General features: G+C 46.0%; 2 protein-coding genes across 7 annotated transcripts in view; one reads left to right on the top strand and one right to left on the bottom strand.

Moving 5' to 3' along the window:
• Nucleotides 1–588: 588 nt before the first annotated feature.
• Nucleotides 589–4,090, top strand: gmnn (geminin DNA replication inhibitor). Of its 2 annotated transcripts, none has more exons than XM_010873398.5 (7): nt 589–700; nt 1,116–1,208; nt 2,629–2,730; nt 2,822–2,978; nt 3,103–3,185; nt 3,402–3,512; nt 3,602–4,090. In XM_010873398.5, the coding sequence occupies exons 2-7, from the start codon at nt 1,158–1,160 to the stop codon at nt 3,794–3,796; spliced, it is 699 nt and encodes a 232-aa protein (XP_010871700.1). In that variant the 5' UTR covers nt 589–700; nt 1,116–1,157; the 3' UTR covers nt 3,797–4,090. The 2 variants fall into 2 exon arrangements, with proteins under 2 accessions (XP_010871700.1, XP_010871699.1); XM_010873397.4 differs by having other exon boundaries at nt 602–700; nt 1,150–1,208.
• A 1,788-nt stretch (nt 4,091–5,878) lies between these two features.
• Nucleotides 5,879–24,965, bottom strand: part of ripor2 (RHO family interacting cell polarization regulator 2) — a 46,475-nt gene continuing 27,388 nt past the window's right edge. For 4 of the 5 annotated variants that reach the window (XM_010873391.4, XM_010873395.5, XM_010873394.4 and 1 more), the window contains exons 4-23: nt 24,772–24,862; nt 23,642–23,665; nt 23,258–23,311; nt 14,883–15,032; nt 14,703–14,766; nt 14,553–14,596; nt 14,265–14,390; nt 14,000–14,148; nt 13,515–13,644; nt 12,231–12,655; nt 11,891–12,137; nt 11,341–11,510; nt 10,695–10,863; nt 10,393–10,525; nt 10,102–10,266; nt 9,716–9,880; nt 9,010–9,212; nt 8,808–8,891; nt 8,521–8,611; nt 5,879–8,198 (exon numbers count right to left, since the gene is read on the bottom strand). In XM_010873391.4, the coding sequence (XP_010871693.1) occupies nt 8,098–8,198; nt 8,521–8,611; nt 8,808–8,891; nt 9,010–9,212; nt 9,716–9,880; nt 10,102–10,266; nt 10,393–10,525; nt 10,695–10,863; nt 11,341–11,510; nt 11,891–12,137; nt 12,231–12,655; nt 13,515–13,644; nt 14,000–14,148; nt 14,265–14,390; nt 14,553–14,596; nt 14,703–14,766; nt 14,883–15,032; nt 23,258–23,311; nt 23,642–23,665; nt 24,772–24,862 (2,785 nt within the window). In that variant the 3' untranslated portion in view covers nt 5,879–8,097. The remainder of the gene's footprint in view (nt 8,199–8,520; nt 8,612–8,807; nt 8,892–9,009; nt 9,213–9,715; nt 9,881–10,101; nt 10,267–10,392; nt 10,526–10,694; nt 10,864–11,340; nt 11,511–11,890; nt 12,138–12,230; nt 12,656–13,514; nt 13,645–13,999; nt 14,149–14,264; nt 14,391–14,552; nt 14,597–14,702; nt 14,767–14,882; nt 15,033–23,257; nt 23,312–23,641; nt 23,666–24,771; nt 24,863–24,965) is intronic. The other variant, XM_010873393.5, reaches the window with a different exon arrangement.

Here is a 24,965-nt window from a genome sequence, read left to right as displayed (position 1 = left end):
CCTCGAACTATATCAACTTCCTGTGCAGTGGGCACGCATCTCTGTCAATTTTCCCGCGACTGACGGCCACAATCCTGCTTAGTACGTCTCTAACACGTCAGTGTGTCTACAAGTTATGATCATAGACTGTATGGTTATGATACGTTTTTCGATCAGCTGAGGTTGAATTTGAAGAACAATTTTTTGTATTGGTTTAATAACTAAACTGTAGATATTTAATATACATTTGCAGTTTTTTTTAATATAATTAAATGTTATTTAAGCATGAATCTAAATGTATTTGTTTTATATTGCCTACCTTTGTCACACTACAAAAACAACATTAAAATGACAGCAGAAAGAAAAACAAATGTTATCTGATCTGCTTATGGCCTATAATAAAGGGATTATTTTCAAGTCATACGCAAATACTGAAAGTCCAAAAAATATATTTGTTGACATTATCAAAGGAAGGTTTCTGATCTCTGCTTGAGGCTACAACTAATAAATGCCTACATCACTAGACAGTTCAAACAGCAAATGGGGCCCGGGCGGGACTTGGGGGAGTTTCTTATAATTCACGGAAGTGGCATCACTTGGTCACGTGATTAACAGGATATTTAACCTCCTGGCGCGGTTTGGGGAGAAAGAAAATTGACTTGAGAAATTCAGGCGCAAAGTTATTGTATATCATTTTCCAATCTCGGAAGCTGCTAAAAGTGTAAGTTATATAGTAATTGTAAGAAATGTTTACTTTCACTCAAAGGTCAAATACATGTCGAGAGTGAAGTATTCAGTTTTTCTGATATGTTGAGGTCAAACAATAATAGCTGTTTAGCTACCCTACCGTATTCATACGTGCCATGGCTTAAACTGAAATGTTTTCTCATGACTAACTTTGTTTTCACGTTATCTTTGGAGCAATACAGTTGTTCACATGTTACCGAGACCGCTAGTTCTGTAATACATTTATACTTACCTGAAACTGTCCCTACCTTGTTAGCTAGTGACCTCAGTGTTTTCGCGGTTTTTCCCCCTGCCGCGAGACTTGTTACAATGTAGGATGGCTCAATTACGTAACGTAACTTGACATGGTTCCATTAGTTAACAGTCACGGTGTGGTGATCTGCGTCTAGTTTCTTTACAGTTTACCTTTCTCACCGGGTCTAGGCAAGACAATGTCCATCAGAAAGATGAAACCTGCGGATAAATCCTCCGAGAACACCATGGTAAGTAATGTGGTAATGGCGTGTACAGGAATGCGCCGACTCGTTTTACTTTGGCTTGGAGTCCTGTGTACAATAATTCGCCTTGATGGGTTTTCATTATTTTGGTTACAAATATGGATTAGACTTCAGGTTAACGGTTTGTTGCAATGCTTTTTTTTGACTTGGTGGTCGCCATTGTTTGATTAAAATACATGTTGAAACAAATTACTCGAATTATGGCTTAAGTTATTCATTTAACTAAGACCGAAGTCATTTAAGTGCCAGTAAACATATAATTACAAATTATTTCTGGGGGTTTTGCAAATGTCTGTTTTACACCTATTTTGAGCTGAATGTTTACCATATCTCAGTTAACTGAAATTCAAGCTCTCTAGCACCCTTTTCACAACCAGTGGGCTAAAATACTAAAATGTTTCTTTTAAAGATTAGCTTAACTTGTCAGAACACTTTGAAGGCATTATGCTGTAGCTTTACCAATATACTTTTTTTAAAAGGAAGGCTATTCAACTCTGTCAATGCCTGTTACAACAGTTGCCGTTGTTGTGTTTATTAATGCACATCTAGAACATTTCAATTCAAATGCCAAAATGGGTGACTTCTCTGTGCGGCCCAGTAATTCAGCATTGCAATTTGTTTGGGCTTAAATGAAGTGACCTACATGGATAACTGGCCTGGAACAGTGAATCCACAGGTTCCCCAAATTATTGTCAACGCCTCCAGGGCTTCCGTTTTGCACTATTACAGCCACGTTGCAGATTATTTATTTTTTTGGTTAATGTTTGTACTCGCTAACTTGTAGCTGTCCATAATGAGCCATTGGAGGACAGTTCCCACGGTAATTATTTGTTGAAGAATGTCAGCTGGTAAGGTAACCGAGGAGACCAATCGCAGGCCGTGGGAATTGGAGGGCGATTGCCCCATGCGGTGGTGCTCAACCGGGTGAGCCTGCCCTTTTCCCACGCTTGTCGGGTGATCCAGTCAGTACCTAACCTGGGTTCAATCCTTATCTGAAGCCTTTTCAGTTCTCTGGCTGTTTGCTATGACCTACTTAAGGTGCCTGCTTGACTGGGCTTGTACCTTTCTGTTGGTTCCCTTTCTCAATGGAAATTAAAGGGCAGCTTGCAATCAAAATGTCTTGGGGAAGTAATTTGAATCCATGTCTGGCACAGATCTGTACGCCCACTTCGCTATCCCGCAGTGACAATCATGATATTGTAACCAGAGTAAGGGCAATTGTGTGGTAACTAAGCCTCAGATTAATGCTGATTGTCTGCTCTAACTGTGCTCATAGTACATCAGTTTTTTTCTTTCCCACTGACGTTTCTTGGGTTGAAACTTTACTATAATTGCGTGCGATCACATGAGCACTGTCATAAGGTGATTTGCCTCATTTTACTGACCTGGAGTTAATTTGTTTCAGAGGTTTTTTGGTGGGCCCGTTGAAGGCATGGGACCAGCTAGGAAAACACTGCAAGTTCTCCAACCCTCTGCTGTCAATAAGAACCTTGGCAGAATTGTACCGGTATGTATCTCTCACCTAATCAGTTTGGTTGGTCGTGTTGGTGAAAGTGCCTCCAGTGTTGGTAGAGGTCAAGTGATGTCTTCCTGTTCAGGCAGGAAAGGTTTTTCCTAAAAGGAAACAGTGGGACGCACAGCAAGTGAAAGGAACAAAGCGCACAAAGGCGGAAGTTGCTGTTAAAAGTACGAACGGACTGAGTGACAATCTGCCTGACGGCGTTACCAAAGAGGCCTATGAGCTCATGATCAAAGGTACTTTGAGGTTCTGATTCACACTGACTCTCACTGGATACATGTACAATATTAAAATTGAAAGAATTCAGTGTTGCCCTGATCTGCCATCTTTGCCTAGTTGAAATGTCATGTACTGTTTCAGAAACCCCACCTTCCTCCTACTGGAAAGAGGTTGCCGAAGAGAGGCGTAAAGCACTGTACAATGTCCTCCAGGAGAATGAAAAGGTCAGTTAATCACTGAACAAAGCTGACTTAATGTTTAGCCTGAAACCAGTCTTTTCCCACAGTTTAAATTGAGTTAATCATGTAGTCTCTAGCAACCCACCAGCTTATCGGTCTCTGAACCCATTAATCAGCTCAATTAGGCCCCCGTCACATCTCTGTGCATAGTGCAATTCCATTAATACTAATGGCTTTAACTGCCTTATCACCTCTGTGCAGTTGCATAAAGACATTGAGGCCAAGGATGAGCAGATAGCCCTGCTGAAGACTGAGAATGATGAGCTTCAGGAATTGGCCCAGCACGTACAACACATGGCTGACATGATAGAGGTGAGACCGGGGACACGGGAGGGACTTGGTGACCATCTCTAGGCCTGTGCTGCTTAAGTTCAATATTCAATCATGGTATTGTCTTTCAGAGGTTAACTGGGAAGAGTCCAGAAAGTCTAGAGGACATGAGACAGTTTGCCCTTGGTGATGAAGATGAGGATGATGAGGTAGAGGAGCTTGGAGAATCTGACTTCGGTACCAGCGGTGATTTGACACCTGGGGCTGATGTCTTCCAGGATGATGTCACTGAGGAATGTCTGGAAGATGCGAGGGAGGTTGACTGAGTGACTGTACTTTTCAATGCTCTGGTGTAATGAGTTTGGGTACTTTGCTGCTAACCTTTAGCCTGTATTTTGTTTTTCTCTTCTCAACATCAAGAGACTTTGATTTTTTTTACTTCATTATAGACCATGACCATTTACTGGGGAGCTTTGTAAAAAGCGATCCTAATGTTTTTTGAAACTTTGCAAATGCTTTTTAATATAATTTAGTTTACAGCTGTTAATAGTGCAGTTTTAATGCACTCTGTACATATGCTTCAAGACTTTTCTGTGCAATAAACTTTTAATACATTTGAATTTTGGTCCTCAAATGGTAACAAGGGCACAACTTCAGTTGCCGGGTTAACATGCTTAATGTGAGTCTGACTGCAAACAAAGTTCACCTGCAGGTGATCGTGAGTCGGCTCTTTTCAAAGTCTGTGGTTCCCAAAACCCAAGAATATAGAGCAGTTCCCTGGCATAGTTTTTCGGCCAGCCAAACCAGTCATGGCTTTCCAGGCATTCCAGGCTCTGCCTGAGACCGTCTGACCTCGCCAGGATTCTTATCAATGGGATGTTGTTCCAGCACAGGATGTTGATCAGGTAGCCGCTCCACATTTGAACCTTAATGGACAGTGCCAGAGGACAGGCAGGGTCTATCAGCTCCTGTGGTTGATTAAACAGTTTATTACATTTGTTAGGAATCATCTTGATCAAGTATTAAGCCTAAAATTAGTTTTGTCCAGGCCACAACAGTAGGTGGTGCCAGATGTTCCTTCAACCTCTAAGCCAGGGCTATTCAAGTGTTACCACTCAAGGTCCTGAGCAAGCTAGGTTTTTTTGGTCAACCCAGAGTCTAAACTAGTCCCTTTTATAAAAGGGTTGCAACAAAATTAGAAGTGCGACTGGCTGTGAGTTCCAGTGTGGAACATCCCTTCTAGGCCGTCTGCCGTCCCTACCTGCAGTGTTGCGTGGATGCCCAGGGTTTGGGCTGATCTCTGGTTGGCCAGGTGGACATAACAGAGCCCAGAGAGGCCCTCCAGCACAGCGGTTCTCTGGTGGTCTGATAGGCTGGGCTGCTTGAGTAAGTCCGCCATGACGGGCATGTATCCTGCAGCATAGACTGCAGCTGTGTATCCCCCTGGGAGACGCTCAGCGTTCAGGGCTCCCGAAAGGGCTTTAAAGTAGCTCTACAGTACATGTGAAATCAGGGCTATGTGCTTCAAGTCTCTGCTGTTCTGAGCAGTGCCATTGTCAATGGCTGTCTTAATTAGCTTACTGTGGCACAGTTTGTTCCTGTTGTAGTTAGGCCACAAGAACTTTGCCACAATTTCGAAACACAATGTTTGAGAGCATTGTCTGGAACTTTGCCCTCTGTCTTGTGGAGTGCAGCGCTTGTAGAAATAAGTGAAGTGTAGGCTAGTTAATGTAACAATGTGGTGCGACCAAAACTTTGTACATTAGTTTGACAAACCAGTTTTTCTTGCTAATTTACAATATACCTGTGTAGCCAAGTAGTCCAATATGGTGGACTGCTACTACTCTTTCCTCCAGAGGCAGTTCTATGTTATTAATATCCTGGCCTGCTAGTCTGATCTTCGTATAGTGCAGGTTCTTGCCACTGCCATTAGCCTCCTCCTTGTGGGGAAACAAGTATCGCTTGATATGGTTGCTGTAAAATAACATAATATGCCGAATCATGGTGGCAGTTATCCCTTGTGCAGCAGCGTGTGGATCGGAATGCTTGGATAAGAGAATGACCTAACCCATTGTGATGCATCTACAAGCAGAATGTCTAGAGGTATCCATAACGACATACTGTGTATAGCTGCTCTGGTTTTATAGAAATACCTGAATACCAAATGCAAGGTGTAACCAAACCTTTCTGTGGGAAAGGAATCAACATGAATAGGACCTGTGATCCTGGTGCCTAGTCCACTGGACAGGACACATTCAAATTACAAGACTGTGTACACTTTCTGGCAGCAGTTTCAAAGCATTCTTAGCCAGAGAACCTCACTGAATATTGCCTTGTTTCATTGGGTGTAATGAAATGTATAAAAGCAACTTTTCAAATAAAACAATCAACTGACCATCTTTCATAAATATGAAAAAATAAACTTTATTGCCACTTTCATAGAGCAAGGGAAAAACTGTAAACCAATAGAAGCAGAACATGTAATGCAGTCAGTACTGAAGCAAAGTAACATGACCTTACGGCATTTTTCCGGCTAAAGTCCAAGATTCACAAATATGAAGATATTAACTAAATGTTAAATTATGAGTTGAATAGAAGCAACATATCAACATAACACTGGTCACTTTTAGTACAAAGAAAGCAGCTCCCTCATGGAAACAACCAAGGATGTAACTGTTATATTCTTGAAATCACAAGTATCCTCATACCAAAATACTGTAATACTATTCACATTATGGGAGAAACCGGCATTGGTACTTGCAATAACGACCAAGTTCAGCGAACACAAGTCCAAACTTTGACTAAAAGCCATTTAAGTTTTTTAGTAATAACTTTCACACAATTACATATTAAATGTACAAAAGAGAAAATACAATATTCACAAAAAATGACTGCCTGAAATACACTTTGTATCATTATGGCTTTAGAACAGTGTGCAGTTCTTAGAACCCAAGTGAAGTCACAACATTGAGATGATAATTCAGATAAAGCTGATAAATATTGTTGTGCTTTTCAGGAGAGTCAGGGTGTAGGGGCTGAGGATGCTAATAAATTCAGAATACATTCTTATTTTTTATTTCAGGCTTTGGCCTACTTTGGTTAAGTCACTTATTTTCCTGTTTGTTTGGGGTGACACTATCGATGAAATAGTCCTTTTCAAAATATCAATGTATATAATTAATCAACACACAAATTTAAAATTTCTAAAATTCTAATTTCAAATACAATGTTATAAGCAAGATCAGTCCCAAGGTAATTATGAATTCGAGGCCTTTAATATTTCAAATATCAAACAAGTGAAAGATTTAAAACAAATGTACAGTTATTTTACATGTGAAATAGTATCTACCCACTTTGCAAATGAAAGAATATTACAGTCACTAATGTGATGTGTAAAAAAAATAAATACAATGGAGAATAAGTCAGGAAATAAACCTTTTGTCATGGCAAAGAAAGACCTGACTCAGTAGTATAGAAACTAAAGGCATAAGAAGCTAGACAAGCGGTATAGCTTCATTCCTTGCTGATCACCAAACCATCGCAGACAACCCCTTGGTTCTGCTCTGTACAGTTAAGGACAAAGTGCATTCTGATTTCTCACGGACATGGACCCACTATCCCTAACTCACAAATTCTAGACTGCATGGGTAGCAACTGGACGAAAAAGAAGTACATGTATTAATGGTAACACAGGGCCCAACCTGCATCCAACGACGTCCATCCTGTCCATCCTTTCCAGTGGCTCAAATAGTTCCCAGCAAGAAGACATTCAATCAAACTCTCCATGCAAGATCCCAGGCATGTGTCGGTTGAGAACTTAGAACAGTTTGTTAGGCAGGCCAAGTACATGATTCTCTCTTCAGGTTGTTTGTGTTGATGGCGTTAGAACATTCGTTACAGATGACTACCGTAGGACAACTGTCCTCTGTGCATGTTGTTTAACTGTGAACATCACATGACTACCTCCTGAGCGATTTGAGTGTGCTCATCTTCTTAAGTGTGCTCATCGTCTTAATGATCTTCCATGACACCCTGTGACAGAGCGTGCTTAAACTTCCTGTAAAATCCCTGAAACTCCACAGCTCATACCAGAGGAACAAAACACCAAATCAATCCAGTTTGATATGTGACACATTATTACCAATAGTGTAACGTTGTGCTAGTATATTTACATGCCTAGCACAGTGCAGATTTGAAAAGAGCAAATAACTGTTGTTTAATAAACATCACCTACTAGAACAAATAATGAATTGCAGTTATCTAGTGATATCCTAACTGATCATGAATGTCCAACAACCGTGATGATAACAATAGTAAATATGTTGTAAATGTCTATGCCTTGTGAGTGATGGCTTAATAATTCTTGCCAGAGAGTAGACAGTGAGGATTTAGATGATTCAGTTGATAAGGATGACAGGTGAGGCCCCTTAATCACAAGTCGGGATTCTAACTCTGCTTTGACGGGGCCCCTTCTTCTTGGGCCCCAACATGTGTCCACTGGAATGCATGTCCTGTCTGCACGGCTCAAAGCATAAGCTCAGAGGGGGAGGGTGGGGTAGGCGGTTCTAGGGGTGTCTGTCACCTTCCTGGGGTGATGAAGCTTCCGGGTTAGTTGGGGCCTGTTCTTTCAGAAGGCAGTGGTGACAGCGTTCCCTCGTCTCGTCCCCAGTCGGACCAACTCCCTGGGGACTGTGTCCAGCTGTTCATACGCCAGCCGACCCTCTTCACCTGTGGCGGGAGAGAAGAACAGTCATCAGACATCAGCCTAGTGTGAATACTAATACTTGCATTGTATTTAGCAAAAATATAATTGTCTCTAAATGCCCTAAGTTAAAAGTACTTTAAAATTCATTTCTAAATAGAATGTCTATACTTGACTATACTTTTACTTGTACTGAAAATATGCTTTAAAAAGACAGGCTGTCATAGTTCTTGCTTTTGATGTAGCATACTAGAATATTCTGCACTTTGTAAATAGTCCCCAAAGGAAAGTCAAGCCAGATTTTGGACACACGTAGCCAACATGTTCCACCATGAATCCATCACTGACCAAAGGAGAGTAGGGTTTCTATGGCAACATGGCAAAGCTCCTCATCGGCCGAGTCACACAGTGACACCACAGCCCGGAGGCTTTCCACAGCCTGATGGAGAGAAAACGGAATCACTTACAAACAGGTACGTTTAATGGAATGAGACAGCCTCTGAAGTTCAGTGGGAATGCATGTCACTCCACTCGATCAACGGATCACAAAGCTTTCCCTGAAGCAATAATCTTACCAAGAAAATGGTCAGTTTGACCATGGGAACAGCATATTCGTGCTAGATGTACATGGTTACCTGCAGACAGCTAAGGGCGGCGCAGGCAGACTTCTGAGTTTGAACCCCTGCCTCTGACAAGGCCTGTGTGTAGCACTCCACCGCCTGTAAGGAAACAAAGATTAGCGAGTACTTGTCAGACGAACTGTGTTTATGTTAGCGCCAAGTTCAACATAACATCAGTCAATGATCACCCCCTTTTGACACAAACGCGCACACTGACCTTTGACCTGAAGGGTGCGTGTGAGGCAGCGGAGGTGATGTAGGCAGCTGCAGCCTCGCCGAGTCGCGGGTCTTCGTGGGAGAGGAGGGCCGCCAGGGCCCTGAGAGTCTGTGGCCGGGGACACAGGCTGACGTGTGACACCTCTTCTAGTTCTGTTAGACAACGGTCGGACTCGCCACCGCTCAGGACCTCCGCAAACATAGCTGAGGGAGTGACGGATACTAGAGATGTGAAAAATAAAATAACTGGCCACCCCTCAGAGCCTGGTTCCTCTCTAGGTTTCTTCCTAAGTTCCAACCTATTGGGGAGTTTTTCCTAGCCACTCTGCATCAACTCTGTTGTTGCTTGCTCTTTAGGGTGTCAGGCTGGGTGTCTGTAAAAGCACTTTGACGACTGCTGATGTAAAAAGCGTTTTATGAAATACGTTTCACTGATTGACTGAACTCACTCAAGTTCTTACAGTTAAAGGCTGTTCAGTGCAGCGTGCCTGTTAACGTTTGGACCCCTGTGAATCGTTACCAGATCATCCAACCTCTTGAGTTTTTAACTGGTTGTATGTTCAACACAGCACATTCTCTTTCCATCACCTAGACCATAAACAAGCCAGCCACCAAGCAGTGTGGCATCCCAAGTGCCTCAACAGAAAACAGGTGGAAGACTAAGACCATTTACGTTGGTGGCAAAATGTGTCCGTCCATAGCCTTACCCTCCCTAGCCACCTGCAGCAGGTGTTCCTCCATGTCCTCCACGCTGTGCTCCGAGACGTAGCTGTGGAACTGGAACACGGTGACGGCGTCCCGGGACAGGGCCGAGGGGGACGAGGAGGCCAGGTCACTCCTGTCCACCATCTCGCTCACCACCAGCCTCATCACTGGGTGGAGCCGAGAGACAGCCGTGAGGGATGTGTACAGTTCACCATGGTGCGCGCACACACACACACACACACACACACACACACACACACACACACACACACACACACACACACACACACACACACACACACACACACACACACACACACACACACACACACACACACACACACACACACACACACACACACACACACACACACACACACACACACACCTGTGTCGGCTGCAGGCCGTGGGAGTCTCTCCTGCAGTGAACCGGCGTAGCTGTGCTGCAGGTGTTTCAGTACCCTGTACAGCGTGGTATGGAACAGGCCACCAGATCCACTGCACTCTGACCACAGAGACATCAGGGCAGGCCGCTCTGCCAGTCCTGGGAGCACTGGGGGGGGAAAAGACAACATGGCAGCCTCCAGAGACAGTTCCGGGAGGTAATATATCAGGAACAATTGTCCGACTTGTGCGCCTCCAAGTAAAGTCACCCACGAGGGAAAGAGAGAGTACTCACCGTCAGCAGCGCTGGTGATGCTCCCAAGGCGTTCAGTGCTGATCTCTCCCAGCTCCTCCAACAGCTGAGTTTGATTTGAGAGCTTCTGGAGCTGAGCTGTACGCAACCAAGGGCTCCCCCCAATGGACAGGCGCTGTAATTACACACAGATAGCGTTTTTGAACCCAAACAACTCTGCCCAGTTTCATTCCTCTAAGCAGTCATGGCCGATAAATGGCAAAAAAAAGAAACATCCCATACAGACACCTAGGTCAGTGCTAATATAATCTCCTCGGTCAGGGAACTTCAACATGTTCAATTACCTGGATTAGATGGTCACAGTATTGCAGGTGAATGATGATGGCCATGTCTAGGTTCTCATTGCCGGTGGTGAGTGGCAGGGGGCTGCCAGCCACACTGTTTCCCACCCCAGTGTCCTCTGTCAGGGCCTCACTCAGGTGGCCCCTGGCCTCTGGGTGTTGGCCCACAGCCCTGTTAGACACAGAAGATGAACCCAGTCACCACCAGAGGGCAGCAACACCATAAAATGCTCCATAATCACTACTAAAGCCACAGAACAAACACGTGTATCTTCATTATGTGATGTCACAGCTAAAAAAACAACTAAAACTTGGAAAGTGGACAGCCTGAGGAAACAACCACCACAAATCACATAACAGATCTGGGACAGTGGGGTTAGAGGTCAGAGGTAAGAGGTCAAATAGAAGGAAACCAGAAAACAGACAGTGACAGCAGTAAAGTCAGGATTCACCCCCTCTGTCTACATGGCTACAGATGACCCAGTAGATAGAGCATCTTACCAAAAACCAAAAGCCGGCTAATTTGAATCCTGAACCATCAAGGTTTGAAATCTGTTTTATCTGTTCTTAAGCAAGACAACTGCTGACTATAAAGGCTCCTGTTGGTCGCTCGGGATAAAATAACGCGATTGATGTCACTTCCACTCACCCAATCCTCTCGGCCTCCATGTCCAATAGCACTGGGTGAGTCAAGGTATGATCATCGCCTGTGTCCTCGTCATCGAAATCCGAAGTGTTGAGGAAGTCAAAACTCTCCAAGGCACTCTCAACTGTCAGGCTCAGGCTGGACGACCGGCTACGGTGCCCCGGGAGACGGCACTGAGGGACAAATCAGAACCAAAGAACTTCAGAAACACAGTCCGGACTTGGCCTAACGTGCGGAGAGAGATGACCTGCAGCCACGGGGGGACTCAGCTGGATGTCAAGCGTCAGTGACATGCAACACAAAAACACCCACCGTACAACAGACTATTATTGGATCACATTATCCAGACACAGTTTCAACAGTTAACGCACCATGTCATGTCTAAGGTCAACTCAGGAATGAAAAAGCATCTTATGGGAAGAAATGCATTTAACTTAGTTTAATGGTGCTGCTACTGGGAGGTAAAACACACAAAACATAAAAGCTGTAACCCCCCCCCCACCCCAGCCGCCCATCCCTGCACAGGTGCTTGACCAGAAAGGTCAGGCTTCACCTTGAGTAGGTCCTCCAGGCGCATAACTTCCTGTTCCAGGTCGTGCAGCTCTCTGCAGCGTTGTCCCAGTGACTCGAGCCTCAGCAGAAGGCTCTGCAGGGCCTCTTCCAGGCTGCTCCCCTCCCCAGCCCAGCTCAGAGCCCCTGCCTCGGGCACAATGTCGGACGACGTCAGCCTCCTCACCAGCTGCCTGGTCAAGCTGCCCGGTTCCTCTGTGTCGAGTTCCACAGGCTTCAGCAGCTCAGAGCTAGACAAAAAATTCAGTATTTAATACCAAACAATGTCCCTCAAGGACAGATGTGTGAAACACACCAAAACGACAAAACATTATTCACACTACCTGTCATTCTCATCTCCATTCCCGACTGGCCCGCTGTGGTCCAGGAATACGTCCTCCAGAGCGACGGCAGACGTCCGGCTTTCCGAGCAGAGTGAGACGGAGCCTGCGCTGCGCCGAGTCTCAGCACCCTCCTCCCATTCCGACTCCGCCTCCTCGCTGACGAGACTTGCGCTTGTGCTACCGCCGCTGCCACCACTGTCCCTCTCCTCCTCACCCTCCTCTTCCTCCTCCACTACACATCCCCTGGAGGGCAGCTTGGTCATGGGGGCCGCCTCTGGGGGAGTGACAGTGATTTCGGGGTTGGTCTGGCCGGGGGCGAGGCTGGCGGAGGAGGCTGAGGTATCGGTAAATGTGAAGGAGAGGCGCTTGCACTCGGCATTGCCACACCCACCACCATTCTCAAAGACGTCATCCGGGAGTGTGGACTAATGAGAGAGGAGAGAGAGAGAGAGAGAGAGAAAGAGAAAGCGAGAGAGTAAGCAAGGCAGAGAGAGAACAGAGACATTAGGGAAGAGAAACCATAAAAGTGCTCTATCAGTATAATAAACTCACAGCATCACTGCAAACTCCTCTTTTTCTACATCTGTTGTTTACTGAGTGAGGGAGGGGAACACAGGCTGACACAAGCCACTCCACGCTAACAAACAGGCAAACAAACAAACAAGCAAGCAGGGAGGCATGCAGGGAGGGAGGCAGGCAGGCAGGAGGGTTGTCTGGGCCACCTGGGCGTAGCACACCTCACTCACATAGACCTCCAGGCTGGACCTGGGCCTCGGACGGAGGGAGGCCAGGTCGCCAAAGGAGCGACTGCGCCTCAGCTTGTCCAAGAGGGAGTTCCTCAGGGCATGGAGGAAGGAGAGGCGGTGATGGGTCGGCGAGGGGCTGGGGTGCCACTTCTTCCCCCCCCACACACAAAGGGAGCAGAGGGTTGGAGGGCGGAGGAACAGGTGCGGGGCAGGGAGGTAACGAGGGAGTGAGCGGGGGGCGGGTTGAGGGAGGGAGGGGCAAGTGGTTAGAGTTAGACGTTGCCATAGCATTGTTAGCGTGCGCAAACACATGAATATCGCAAGCGTGTCCGCCGAACAAATATCCCTACAGGAACACAGACAGACACTCGCCAAACGCGGTCGCAGTTTACAGCAATACACTCTGGGTTAGTGCAATCAGAGACCCCTGGCCAGTGGGAGTGCAGTGTGCTGGGCTACCGGACAACACTGGGACCATGTCAATCGGTCCATAGACCCGTTCCCAGCCCAGAGACAGGAGGCTCAACCTGGCACTCACAAAGAAGGACTGGTCCTGGAACGTGGGCGTCTCCGGTGTCCCCTGGCTGTAGATCGACACCCGTCTCTGGAGGGCAGCGGTTTTGCTCACGTTGCCCGAAGACAGGGTCAGGTCCTCCACGTCGAATGGGCTGCGTGAAAGTGTTCGGAGAGGCAGTGGTTAAGCAGCAGTACTCACCCTTTAAAAGAAGTGCAAGCCTTTTTTTGGATTCATTAAGACGTGTTTACTGAATGAGTGATGGAAGGAGTCCATAATAACACGGCATTTTAACGCGGCAGAGGAAATGAACAACATGTCCCAATTCTCCAGGAGAGTGATGTCATGACCTACCATATGTATTATAATGTATATTAACGTATGCATGTATTGTCATTTATTTCATCAATTATGTCCTAAAAAGATATTTTTGCATCAGACTACACCATTAGTCCACAGTGTCTAGTCACACTTAATTTTGTATTTTTTTTTTTATGAACTCCACTTACAACCATGTGACCTCCAGGTTGAGTTTGATTGTCCCCAGGTCATTGACATCCACAGCCACCACCTGAGGCATGGCGGTGAACAGGTCCTTCGTTTCACAGATCACACTGCCCACCAGAATATGAGTGGCCAGACCCTTCAGCTCTGTCACCTGATTGGACCAGAGGCAGTGGTGTAAGTCCTGGGCGGGAATATAAGCCCATACCCACGACGTGGATCCCTCCCACCAGGACTGACTAATCGCCTGATTGATTGATTGTGCCGTACCTTGATGTTGATGAGGTCAGAGATGAGGGGCATGAAGACCATCTCCTCTCCATCCCAACTCTGTCTGGAGTTCACTTCGATCTTGCCCTTCAGCTTCCAGCGCTGACGTCCATATCTCATGAAGATCTGTCAGAGTTATAAGGATGGATGGGGGGTGAAGTAGGAAACTTTTAAGCTATGTGCTGTTTGAGGTATTCTGTAGTTTGGGGACGATAGTTGTGTACTGGATTATGGGGTGTTTTAAATAGGATAAAGACAGAGAATGAGAGAGGGGTTAATCCACCTCACCTCATACTGGTCTCCCGGACAAAGACGAGCAAAGCCAGCCAGTCCTGGAGGGGGAGAGAAGAGAAAAGAATTGGGCTGTGAAATTTGTAATCATTGCTTGTTTTTTTCCAGTTATTCTCCAAACGGTTGTTCCACTGACCTCAATCTTACCTTTCATTTTGATATGAAACTCCCCCAACAGGTTCTCCAGCTCCCCCTCAAAAGTACTCATATTCTGAGGAGAAAAAGGGAACAATCAGCTCAAAACCAAACAGAAAAGAAACCAGCGAGCAATGGTACTCTGTAGGTGAATGTTCGAGTGTGTTTGGGGGTTTGTGTGTGTATTGATACCTCTGTGTACTCCTTGTATCTGCGGTTGACCTCAGACATGCTCTCTCTGGTGGCCTTAGTGGAGGGAGAGGCAGAGAAGGCCTGCTTCATCTTACTGGCTCCCTCCCTCAGCCGCCACTGGATACAGAAGGCCTCATACAGCTCATCCACCTACAGACACAGAGGAGAACACAGTGAACATCCACCTACAGACACAAGACAGGACAGGTATAATATATATATATATATAAAAAACACAGTACATATAATATACTGTATGTAACATACAATATATAATTGACTGTATATAAATGACTTTATATAAGTTGAAATAACACAAGCATACCCTGCCCTTTCCATACTGACCATGCTGTAACAGACTTCGGAGCATGTGGTGTCCTATATTTATGTAAAAATAGCCCTGGGATGGAAATTAACTTCTAAATCCAAACTATTCTCCCTCGTACAGAATTACATTAAATATTCCGCATGTAGAATTCAGCAGTATGATAATGTCTTCCAGCCTTCCCCAGGGAAGACAGCCAACCATGTCTGACTGACTGATGAGCCCAGACCTTTAACATGCAGTAAACAAGAAAGAGTCAAAGATTCTGATAGACAGAAACAGAGAGAGAGACAGAAAAAGAGACAGACAGAAGCTGTGTAAACATTGCCTGGCAATATGCTGTCCAGTTCCTGTCATGTCACCCCTGCAGAATGCCCCATGGTAGAGGAGCGCTTGTTTGGGATTCTGTCCAGTCTGTACCACCAGCTCTGAGTTATGGATTCTGTCCAGTCTGTACCACCAGCTCTGAGTTATGGATTCTGTCCAGTCTGTACCACCAGCTCTGAGTTATGGATTCTGTCCAGTCTGTACCACCAGCTCTGAGTTATGGATTCTGTCCAGTCTGTACCACCAGCTCTGAGTTATGGATTCTGTCCAGTCTGTACCACCAGCTCTGTGCTTTGGATTCTGTCCAGTCTGTACCACCAGCTCTGAGTTATGGATTCAGTCCAGTCTGTACCACCAGCTCTGTGCTTTGGATTCTGTCCAGTCTGTACCACCAGCTCTGTGCTTTGGAGTCTGTCCAGTCTGTACCACCAGATCTGTGTTTTGAAATCTAAGCCCAGCAGAGGACTGCACAGAGACAATGTGCTGGGCCAGCATTAACACTCATGGGAGGAGAGGGAGACAGAGAGAAGCCAACACACCATTTAGGAGGGATATTCTGAGATTTAGGGATGTGCTGATTTTCTGTAGTGTAACTGTACTGTCTGGGAGACATTACCAAACACCTGGAGTGGACCAAATCACAATGAAATATTCAGCCATTGCCCTGGAGCTAGCTGAAATATTCATGTATTTTAGGATCTCATTAGAGGTCAAGCAGGGGAAAAATTAGCCAATCATATCCCTAAAGTCCAGACAATCACAGCAAGTGGTGGAATGGAGAGGGGATGATAAATCATATTTAGTAGGCAGACAACAAGGGCTGCATGTTGCCTGTTGTCTTGGAGGGGACTGGGACGCTCCGCCTGAGAGGAAGTACAAAGGTTTGGGTTGATGATGTTCTGTCAGTACAGTGGAATCTGTCCCGCACAGCGTCATGCTTCACAGGGCTATCCCTCACAGGCATCATCCCGCACAGGCATCATCCCACACAGGCACCACCCCTCACAGGTAGCGCACCTCACAGGCAGCGCACCTCACAGGGAGCGCACCTCACAGGCAGCGCACCTCACAGGCAGCGCACCTCACACCAGCCCGCACCTCAACCACTGAGCTCCAGGTTCTCTAACCCTTTACCACAGGACCTTTCCACTCAATCCCCCAACCCATATGGCCAATTCCGTCATACAGCTGAAAGTAACTTCAGTGTTTGAACCACTTCGCCCTATCGGCTTCAGGTCAGCATGTTCACTGAGAGGCATCTGAAGAATGTGGACTTTGGGCAGTGTTGCAGGCAGGGAGAGACTGACTGTCTGTCAATGACACCCGCTGCTGGGGTCAGTCTGTCCAGGTGGGCTGCCTGCCTGGCCATCCCATAGACACTACAGTCCAGTGGGGAACGACGCGGAGAGCCACTGCTATTAGACCGGTCTATAAACACTGCAACACCAGACTATTCAATCTAAACTACACAACCAGGCTAGCATACACTTCTAACGTGTAGCACTTAAGTAATTCATCAGATGATTTTATCCACAGCGATTCACAATAGTGAGAGCATACATTTGAAGACTTATTCATACCGCTGCCCTTTTGAGAATCGAACCCACAACCCTCGCGTTACAAGCACCATTCTCAACCAACCACGTCATGTGGAAGTTCCACAATGTCTTTTCTCTGAGGTGACATCACTTCGTGATGAATCCCATGTAGCGATTGAAGAGATTATATTAACATACCGTTGGGCCCGAGGCAACAGCCCTAAGCGTTCCCCCACCCACCCACACGCCTCCACCCGCTTGCCCCCCTCTACCCACCCACCTCTCCTACCCAGACACCCTTTCATTTCCTGGGGAGGTGGTTGTAAATGAATGCTGTTGTGAAAAAATTGTTCTTTGTCATACTTCCCAGCAGCCATTTCCAAACATAATGCAGTGTGGACTGCTCACACACTGAAGGAAACACGCACACAGTGTGCGACAGCAGCAGGCCCAAACAGACACACGCAGCTGGCCTGCGTGGGGGAGTTTTATCCACAATTCTTTAATCTTCCTTGGCTTTTGTACTCTTATGTTTAAAGAAGGATGGACAAAAAGTGGATTAAACCCACACACAAACCTCAAATCACCAGGATGTCTTTAGTCCAGCAACAGCCAAACCAAAACATATCAAGAAAGTCTGTGGCTTAAAAACATACAGTGAGGGATGATTTTTTTGGATCCCCTGCTGATTTTGTACATTTGCCCACTGACAAAGAAATGATTTTAATGGTAGGTTTATTTGAACAGTGAGAGACAGAATAACAACAACCAAAATCTACAAAAACACATGTCAAAAATGTTATACATTTATTTGCATTTTAATGAGTGAAATAAGTATTTCATCCCCTCTCAATCAGAAAGATTTCTGGCTCCTAGGGGTCTTTTATACAGGTAACGAGCTGAGATTAGACACCTGTCCACAGAAGCAATCAATCAATCAGATTCCAAACTCTCCACCATGGTCAAGACCAAAGAGCTGTCCAAGGATGTCACGGACAAGATTGTAGACCTACACAAGGCAAGAATGGGCTACAAGACCATCGCTAGCAGCTTGGTGAGAAGGTGACAATCGTTGGTGCAATTATTTGCAAATGGAAGAAACACAAAATAACTGTCAATCTCCCACGGTCTGGGGCTCCATGCAAGACCTCACCTCGTGAAGTTGCAATGATCATGAGAACGGTGAGGAATCAACCCAGAACTACACGGGAGGATCTTGTCAATGATCTCAAGGCAGCAGGGACCATAGTCACCAAGAAAACAATTGGTAACACACTGAAATCCTGCATCGCCAGCAAGGTCCCCCTGCTCAAAAAAGCACATGTACAGGCCTGTCTGAAGTTTGCCAATGAACATTTGAATGATTCAGAACTGGGGGAAAGCGTTGTGGTCAGATGAGACCAAAATCGAGCTCTTTGGCATCAACTCAACTCGCCGTGTTTGGAGGAGGAGTAATGCTGCCTATGACCCTAAGAACACCATCCCCACCGTCAAACATGGAGTTGGAAACATTATGCTTTGGGGGTGTTTTTCTGCTTAGGGGATAGGACAACTTCACCGCATCAAAGAGACGATGGACGGGGCCATGTTCCGTCAAATCTTGTGTGAGAACTTCCTTCCCTCAGCCAGGGCATTGGAAATGGGTCGTGGATGGGAATTCCAGCATGACAATGACCCAAAAAACACGACCAAGGCAACAAAGGAGTGGCTCAAGAAGATGCACAGTCTCCAGACCTTAATCTGTGGAGGGAGCTGAAGGTTTGAGTTGCCAAACGTCAGCCTCGAAACCTTAATGAATGGAGAAGATCTGCAAAGAGGAGTGGGACAATCCCTCCTGAGATGCAAAACCTGGTGTCCAACTAGAAGAAACGTCTGACCTCTGTGATCGCCAACAAGGGTTTTGCCACCAAGTACTAAGTCATATTTTGCAGAGGGGTCAAATACTTATTTCATTCATTAAAATGCAAATAAATGTATAACACATTAAGATTGTGCTCCTAATCTCAGCTTGTTACCTGTATAAAAGACACCTGGGAGCCAGAAATCTTTCTGATTGAGAGGGGACGAAATATTTATTTCACTCATTAAACATTTTTGACATGTGTTTTTCTGGATTTCTTTGTTGTTATTCTGTCTCTCACTGTTCAATCAATCAAATTTATTTATAGAGCCCTTTTTACAACAGCAGTTGTCACAAAGTGCTTTACAGAGACACCCGGCCTTAAACCCCAAGGAGCAAACAACAGTAGTGTTGGATTTCAGTGCCTAGGAAAAACTCCCTAAGAAGGCCGAATTTTAGGAAGAAATCTAGAGAGGACCCAGGCTCAGAGGGGTGACCAGTCCTCTTCTGGCTGTGCCGGGTGAGATATTAAGAGTCCAATTAGAATAATATCTAGACTAGGTCAAAAGTATGACCAGGTGGACAAGGACAGGGACAGCAACGGGCACCCCAAACCAGGTACTCCGCAGGTGTGGACCAGGACCTCATCTCCTCCTAAAATTTAAAACTGGAGGGGACTGAGAAAAGTTAGAAAGTGCATTCCTCATATCCCCCAGCACAATAATATAGCAGCGTAACACCTTGGAACTGAGACGGGGTGGTCCGGCGACACTGTGACCCTACCCGGGGGAGGCCCCTGACAGGGCCCAACAGGCAGGAAATCAATCCACCTACATTACACTGTTCAAATAAACCTACCATTACAATTATAGACATTTTGTCAGTGGGCAAACGTAAAAAAAAATAAAAATCCCCTCGCTGTACACTGTATCGACATGTTGACCTGCAGTCATGAACTAAGAAAGGATAATGATGACAGTTATCATAATAACAATAATAATAATGTTTTCGGGTAGACGGCTTTCAGGGCCCTCAGGGACAATTTACAATAAAAGCCGGCATACATGAAATCAGTTGCCATACATAAGATCATGATATCCACGGCAACAATAGTGCCTAAGAATAAAGGAAATCCTCTCATGATATGATGTTGATCATCTGGTCTGGTGGAGCTTAACCCTCTACATTACATCAGGGCCAACCAGGGCAGAGATTATACCCAAGGATTATGACCTCCTGCCCAGGCACACCGAACACATGTAGTACTGAGGGGAGGAGAGCGCCGATCTGAGGTAGTTGGGTAGAATGTGAGGTGTGGGAGGCGAGGCTGTCTGAGGTCGTGGGTAGAGTGGGAGACGAGGCTGTCTGAGGTAGTGGGTAGAGTGGGACATGGCCTGGGTCTCTGTCGGTGGGGGAGCGGACACATGCTGGCTGACAGAGGGGACCAGGTACAGGGTGGTAACAATCACCAGACTGTTCATGTGAAACCCCGTCTCAAAAAGCACAACCCAGAAAGGGAATAGGAGGCGGCTGTCAGTCCCTGCTCCCTCATTCAATCTCTTCCTCCCTTATCTCCCTAATGAGGACAGGGCCCAACCAGCATGCATGGGCGCACGGGCACGCACACACACACAGTCATTTAGGCAGGGCACCATCACTGGGGTGATTCATGCCACCTGCTCCCCAATTATACCTCTCATCTGCAGACAGGGCAGGCTTCTCTTTGGACTGCCTGATGTTTTGAAGAAAGGAAACAGGGATGTCTGTGCGTCACTCACAGCTTCTTGTTACTAATAGGCAACTTTTAAGTAACCCATGGCAACAGGCACCCAGGCCTACGGCGTGGGCCTTCTGGTCTTAGTACGACTAATTACACACAGCAACACTTATGCAGCAAAAATGTCCGCACAAACACACCCTTCAAAACGACCCTGTTTATTTATAGTCCGCTATTGGGACTACTCATTTGTTTTCTCCTGAAAGACAAGATAAAGAGGGGACTGTACCCATTCCTCTTATTCTCACCACCACCTGTCGCAATCAGCCCTTCCTGTTTGGCCCTGCCTTACTTCCTTCCTGTCAGAAGCCACAGGGGGTGGTGTGTACGGTCACTGTTGTCTGGTTCAGAGTTTGAAAAACGTGGAATCGAGCAGAACCTGCATGAATAACACTGGGGAGTGGGAAATAAGGACTCTGTCCTCTCACTCGGTCTACCACTCTCAGCCCACCAAACGCCAAACAAGGTCCCTACCCTTTGACCCCTCGGCTGAAAATGAGACGAAGACTGACGAGCATTCATAGCAAAGACACGTATACTTCTGAACTTTAATAAAGTATTATCTTTAAATTTGGCTATTTTGTTTTTATGTGTGAAACAAATAAAACGAACAGTCCGAGTTCAAGGAACATTAACGCTTCAAAGTAAGGGATGCTTTCACCTGGTCTTTTCCTTGTGGTGATGAAGGTTGGAAGCAGGGTTTAACTCCCTGACGTCCTCAACGTTTCAGAAGACAGGCATTCAGTCTGTTGATTCTTCCAGCTGGATTTTTATTCACATTGCCCTTATTGAATGGATATCTGCTGACGGCTGGGCTTGGCTAGCTTTGTGTGTGTGTGTGTGTGTGTGTGTGTGTCAGCAGTCTGCCACACAGAGATAGGCATCAGCTGGCTACCCCCTTCAAAGCACTCACGCTCCAGCCTGCACCGTCCCTTGCCCAATTAACAATACATGTCTGTCAGCTCACGGAAAGAATTACAAGAAGGTAGTTTTACAGCATCGATGGATACCGTATGAGAAACGCCTGCGTTGTTATTGTACAGAAATCCCCCGGAGTTCGCAAGAACTCAAAATGGACACCATTCATCGCCAGCAATGAGAATGTAGCAGTGAAATAGTCCAAGTAACAAATGGAGGAGAAGAGAGTGTTTAGGGTCAAAGAGACACATTTGTCACAACGAGCATCATGCCCACAGCAGAACCGTTCACCGGCCCCCCACACCCAGACTAGAAACAGGACCAGTCGATCTCTGTCACCTGAGGGCCCCCAGTCTCTCCACATGGTGCCAACAATGAACAGACCACACACACACACACGCACGCACGCACGCTCGCACCCGCTCTCTGCCGAGTTTCAGACGCCTCCCAGCCTTACCCAAATAGGCCTCATTAGCGTTGTCACAGCATCACAGCTCTCCACCACCTATCTCTCTCTCTCTCTCTTTCAGTCAGTCACAAGAGGCTTGTCGATTGCTCCAGACGCTATGCGCTTTGACCTAGATTCAACACCCGCTGCCTTTGAGGGTAACGTGGTGTGCGCGTAACAACCGTAACAATGTCAGCTGTGAGGGACAACCAAAAAAAAAGTGGGAAACGGCAGTGCTCAGTGCTAACGACGCTAGGTGAAGGACAACAAAACAGTACCGTAACAACACAACTACAGAACAAAACTACTAAACCTTTCAAAATCCACAGCAACAAAATGATAAATACTAGGGGCTTTTTCAAAGGTTGGTAGTGCACAGACTTACAAAGAAAACAAACAAACCGGGATTTGTTTGTGAGTAGATAATGTGAGGAACTGTTTAACGTCGCACAGTGATTAGCTCTTCAGGAGCCCCTTAGCTGACATAACCATGTTACCATGGTTACATTTGGCACAGAAGCTGTTTTTGGTACGTGTGATGTTTTCTGACAGACGGGTGCTCGTTCATCAATGCTCCGCTGCAGGTTTGACAACACACACACGCAAACGCGCACACACGCAGCGCACACGCACAGACCAGGGCTATTAGAGGGAAACCATAGATGGCACATGACAGGGATGTACCAATCTGACAACAACATGGCAGAGGAGTGAGCCACCAAATCTGGCCAACCCCAGATGGGAGTCCAGCCAGGGGGACTGAAACGTGTCAGGCTGATTAACATCAACAGGATATGTGGAGGCAGGGTTACTTGGAGGTACGGGAGAGGTATGGACCTCTGCAAACACCGGAGAAGTCTGGGAGGTCAAAGTGTCAAGCCAAATAGATGACATAAGCGCCAGGTACTAGATGGATGGAGCCTTAGCAACAGTCATGAGCTGCTGTTGCTAGCGCGCACGAAGCATGGCAGAGGCGTTACCGTGGTGACTGTGGATGTGTTGTAGCACGAGGCCAGAGGACGAGGGGAGAGGTTGAGAGCAATATTTAACCCTTTACAAAACAGAGCATGTCACGCCTGCCCTATGTTTCAGATCGAAGGTTTTCAAAAGCACAAGCCCAGAATGAAGCCAAAGGCTGAGTTACAGCAGAATCCACAACAGACAAGTTACACAGTCTGTTCGGTTATTATGTAAACACCCACCTTGCTCATGTGAAACTCCAGCCGTCTCATATACCTCTCGATGCTTTTGATTTGCTGTGGACAGAAACAGATCAAGCTCCAGTCACTGTGTGTTGTTGACAGAAGTGAATAATGTCAGTAAATACTGTGGGTACATTTATAATTCACTCTGACAGCACTTAAAACAGAGGGTAACATTTCAGATAATTTCATTTTTGAGTAGACTCAATTAATGGTAATCTTATCACCCGCCTTTTCCTGGCAGGGAAGTTATTCATGTCCACAAACGCACGCACACACGGACACACACACACACACAATACACAAGTTCACACTTCAAAAGACCCATCATCCCTCAGAAAAACATGTTGGCAGAGATTTTAGGTATCCCTTCCCCTCACTCACCTTGTCAAGATCGTACAGGACTCCCTGGGGGGAGAAAACACACACAGGCCTTAGTTACTGCACAGCACTTGAAGGCCAAGCTCACATCTACACCATTAAATGCAAAGCAGATTGGGGTTGTCTGACATCAAAAGGAATATGATTTCTATTAAAACAAGCTCCTCCCATGGAGAAGCTGTCTTTGATTATAGAAGATGAGATCTGTTTGCTGTCTGACTGGCGTAGTAACTACTACAGCTGTTCTTGAACTAGGACTTGCCTGTTTTTAAAATGGGTTTGTGAGAGAATGTGGAGAAAAGAAAATGCACTCATGGTACTGTCAATCAGGGATAGACAAGCAGTTGTATTTTACAGAGCGGCATTTGTTTTTTTTTACCACAAATGGGGCTCTAAATTATTAATGGCTTAAGCCACAAAATATTCCTGTTTGATAAGACTCAGAAAACAAATGTGTCTATTTCCTTCAGAACCCTTTAGAACAAAGTGGACAGCAACAGGAATGAATCAGTCTTTGAGAGAAGAAACATCAGTGATAATGTTCTTTATACTCAGATTATTTATACAAATGTTTTGCCTGATCTACCTTCATGTATTTCAGAGTGTACATCATGTATTACAAAACAAAATTGCTAAAGTTAGGAAGGAAACCATCAGTTGTTGAACAGACTACTTTTTTCTCGCATAGTGAGGTCACAGAGTTCTTCTGAAATCTAACTGGGGTCACGGAGCGACCAGGTTTGGGGACCCCTGAACTACTAGCTACATACACAAACGAGATGCAGCTTCTGCCGTCATTATTCACACCTTACAGGTCATCATAAACAACAGTTCATCTGTCTAATTAGGCAGTGTTTCTCAGACGGTTTGCTCTATCCCAAGACTACAGCACACACAATTGAGAATTTCCAGTGCGCAGTGGCCAGTAAAATCTGGTGTCCTGTTTTTAAGAAAAGTGAAAATGGCCAAAGCGAAATGACTGGTGATCCCGGGGGACTGGACAGCACTGTAGAAGCGTGTGGGGCGAACGGGTTTAATCTGGCCACAGGTTTAATCTGGTCACAGGTTTAATCGGGCCACAGGTTTAGAATTGACGCTACAGTGAGTGTTTGAGTCGTTGATTGTGAGCTCACATCCTGTCTCACCAGTCGAGAGTTCCTCTTCATGTCCTTCATTAGGGAGGTGAGCTTGTCCAGCTCTGTCTGGTGCACCTCAAGGTACTCACTGAGGAGGACAAAGGGAGACAGGAAAGGAGAGGGGGGGAGGGAGGGAAGAACAGGAGAGAGAGGTAAGGAGGAGATAGAGACACTGCCATCAAGTGCCTGTA

Source organism: Esox lucius, chromosome 10 (assembly GCF_011004845.1).
Source record: "Esox lucius isolate fEsoLuc1 chromosome 10, fEsoLuc1.pri, whole genome shotgun sequence".
Classification (NCBI taxonomy): Eukaryota; Metazoa; Chordata; class Actinopteri; order Esociformes; family Esocidae; genus Esox; species Esox lucius.
The sequence above is the reverse complement of the archived record's forward strand: the minus strand, read 5'-3'. Positions and strand labels throughout refer to the sequence as shown.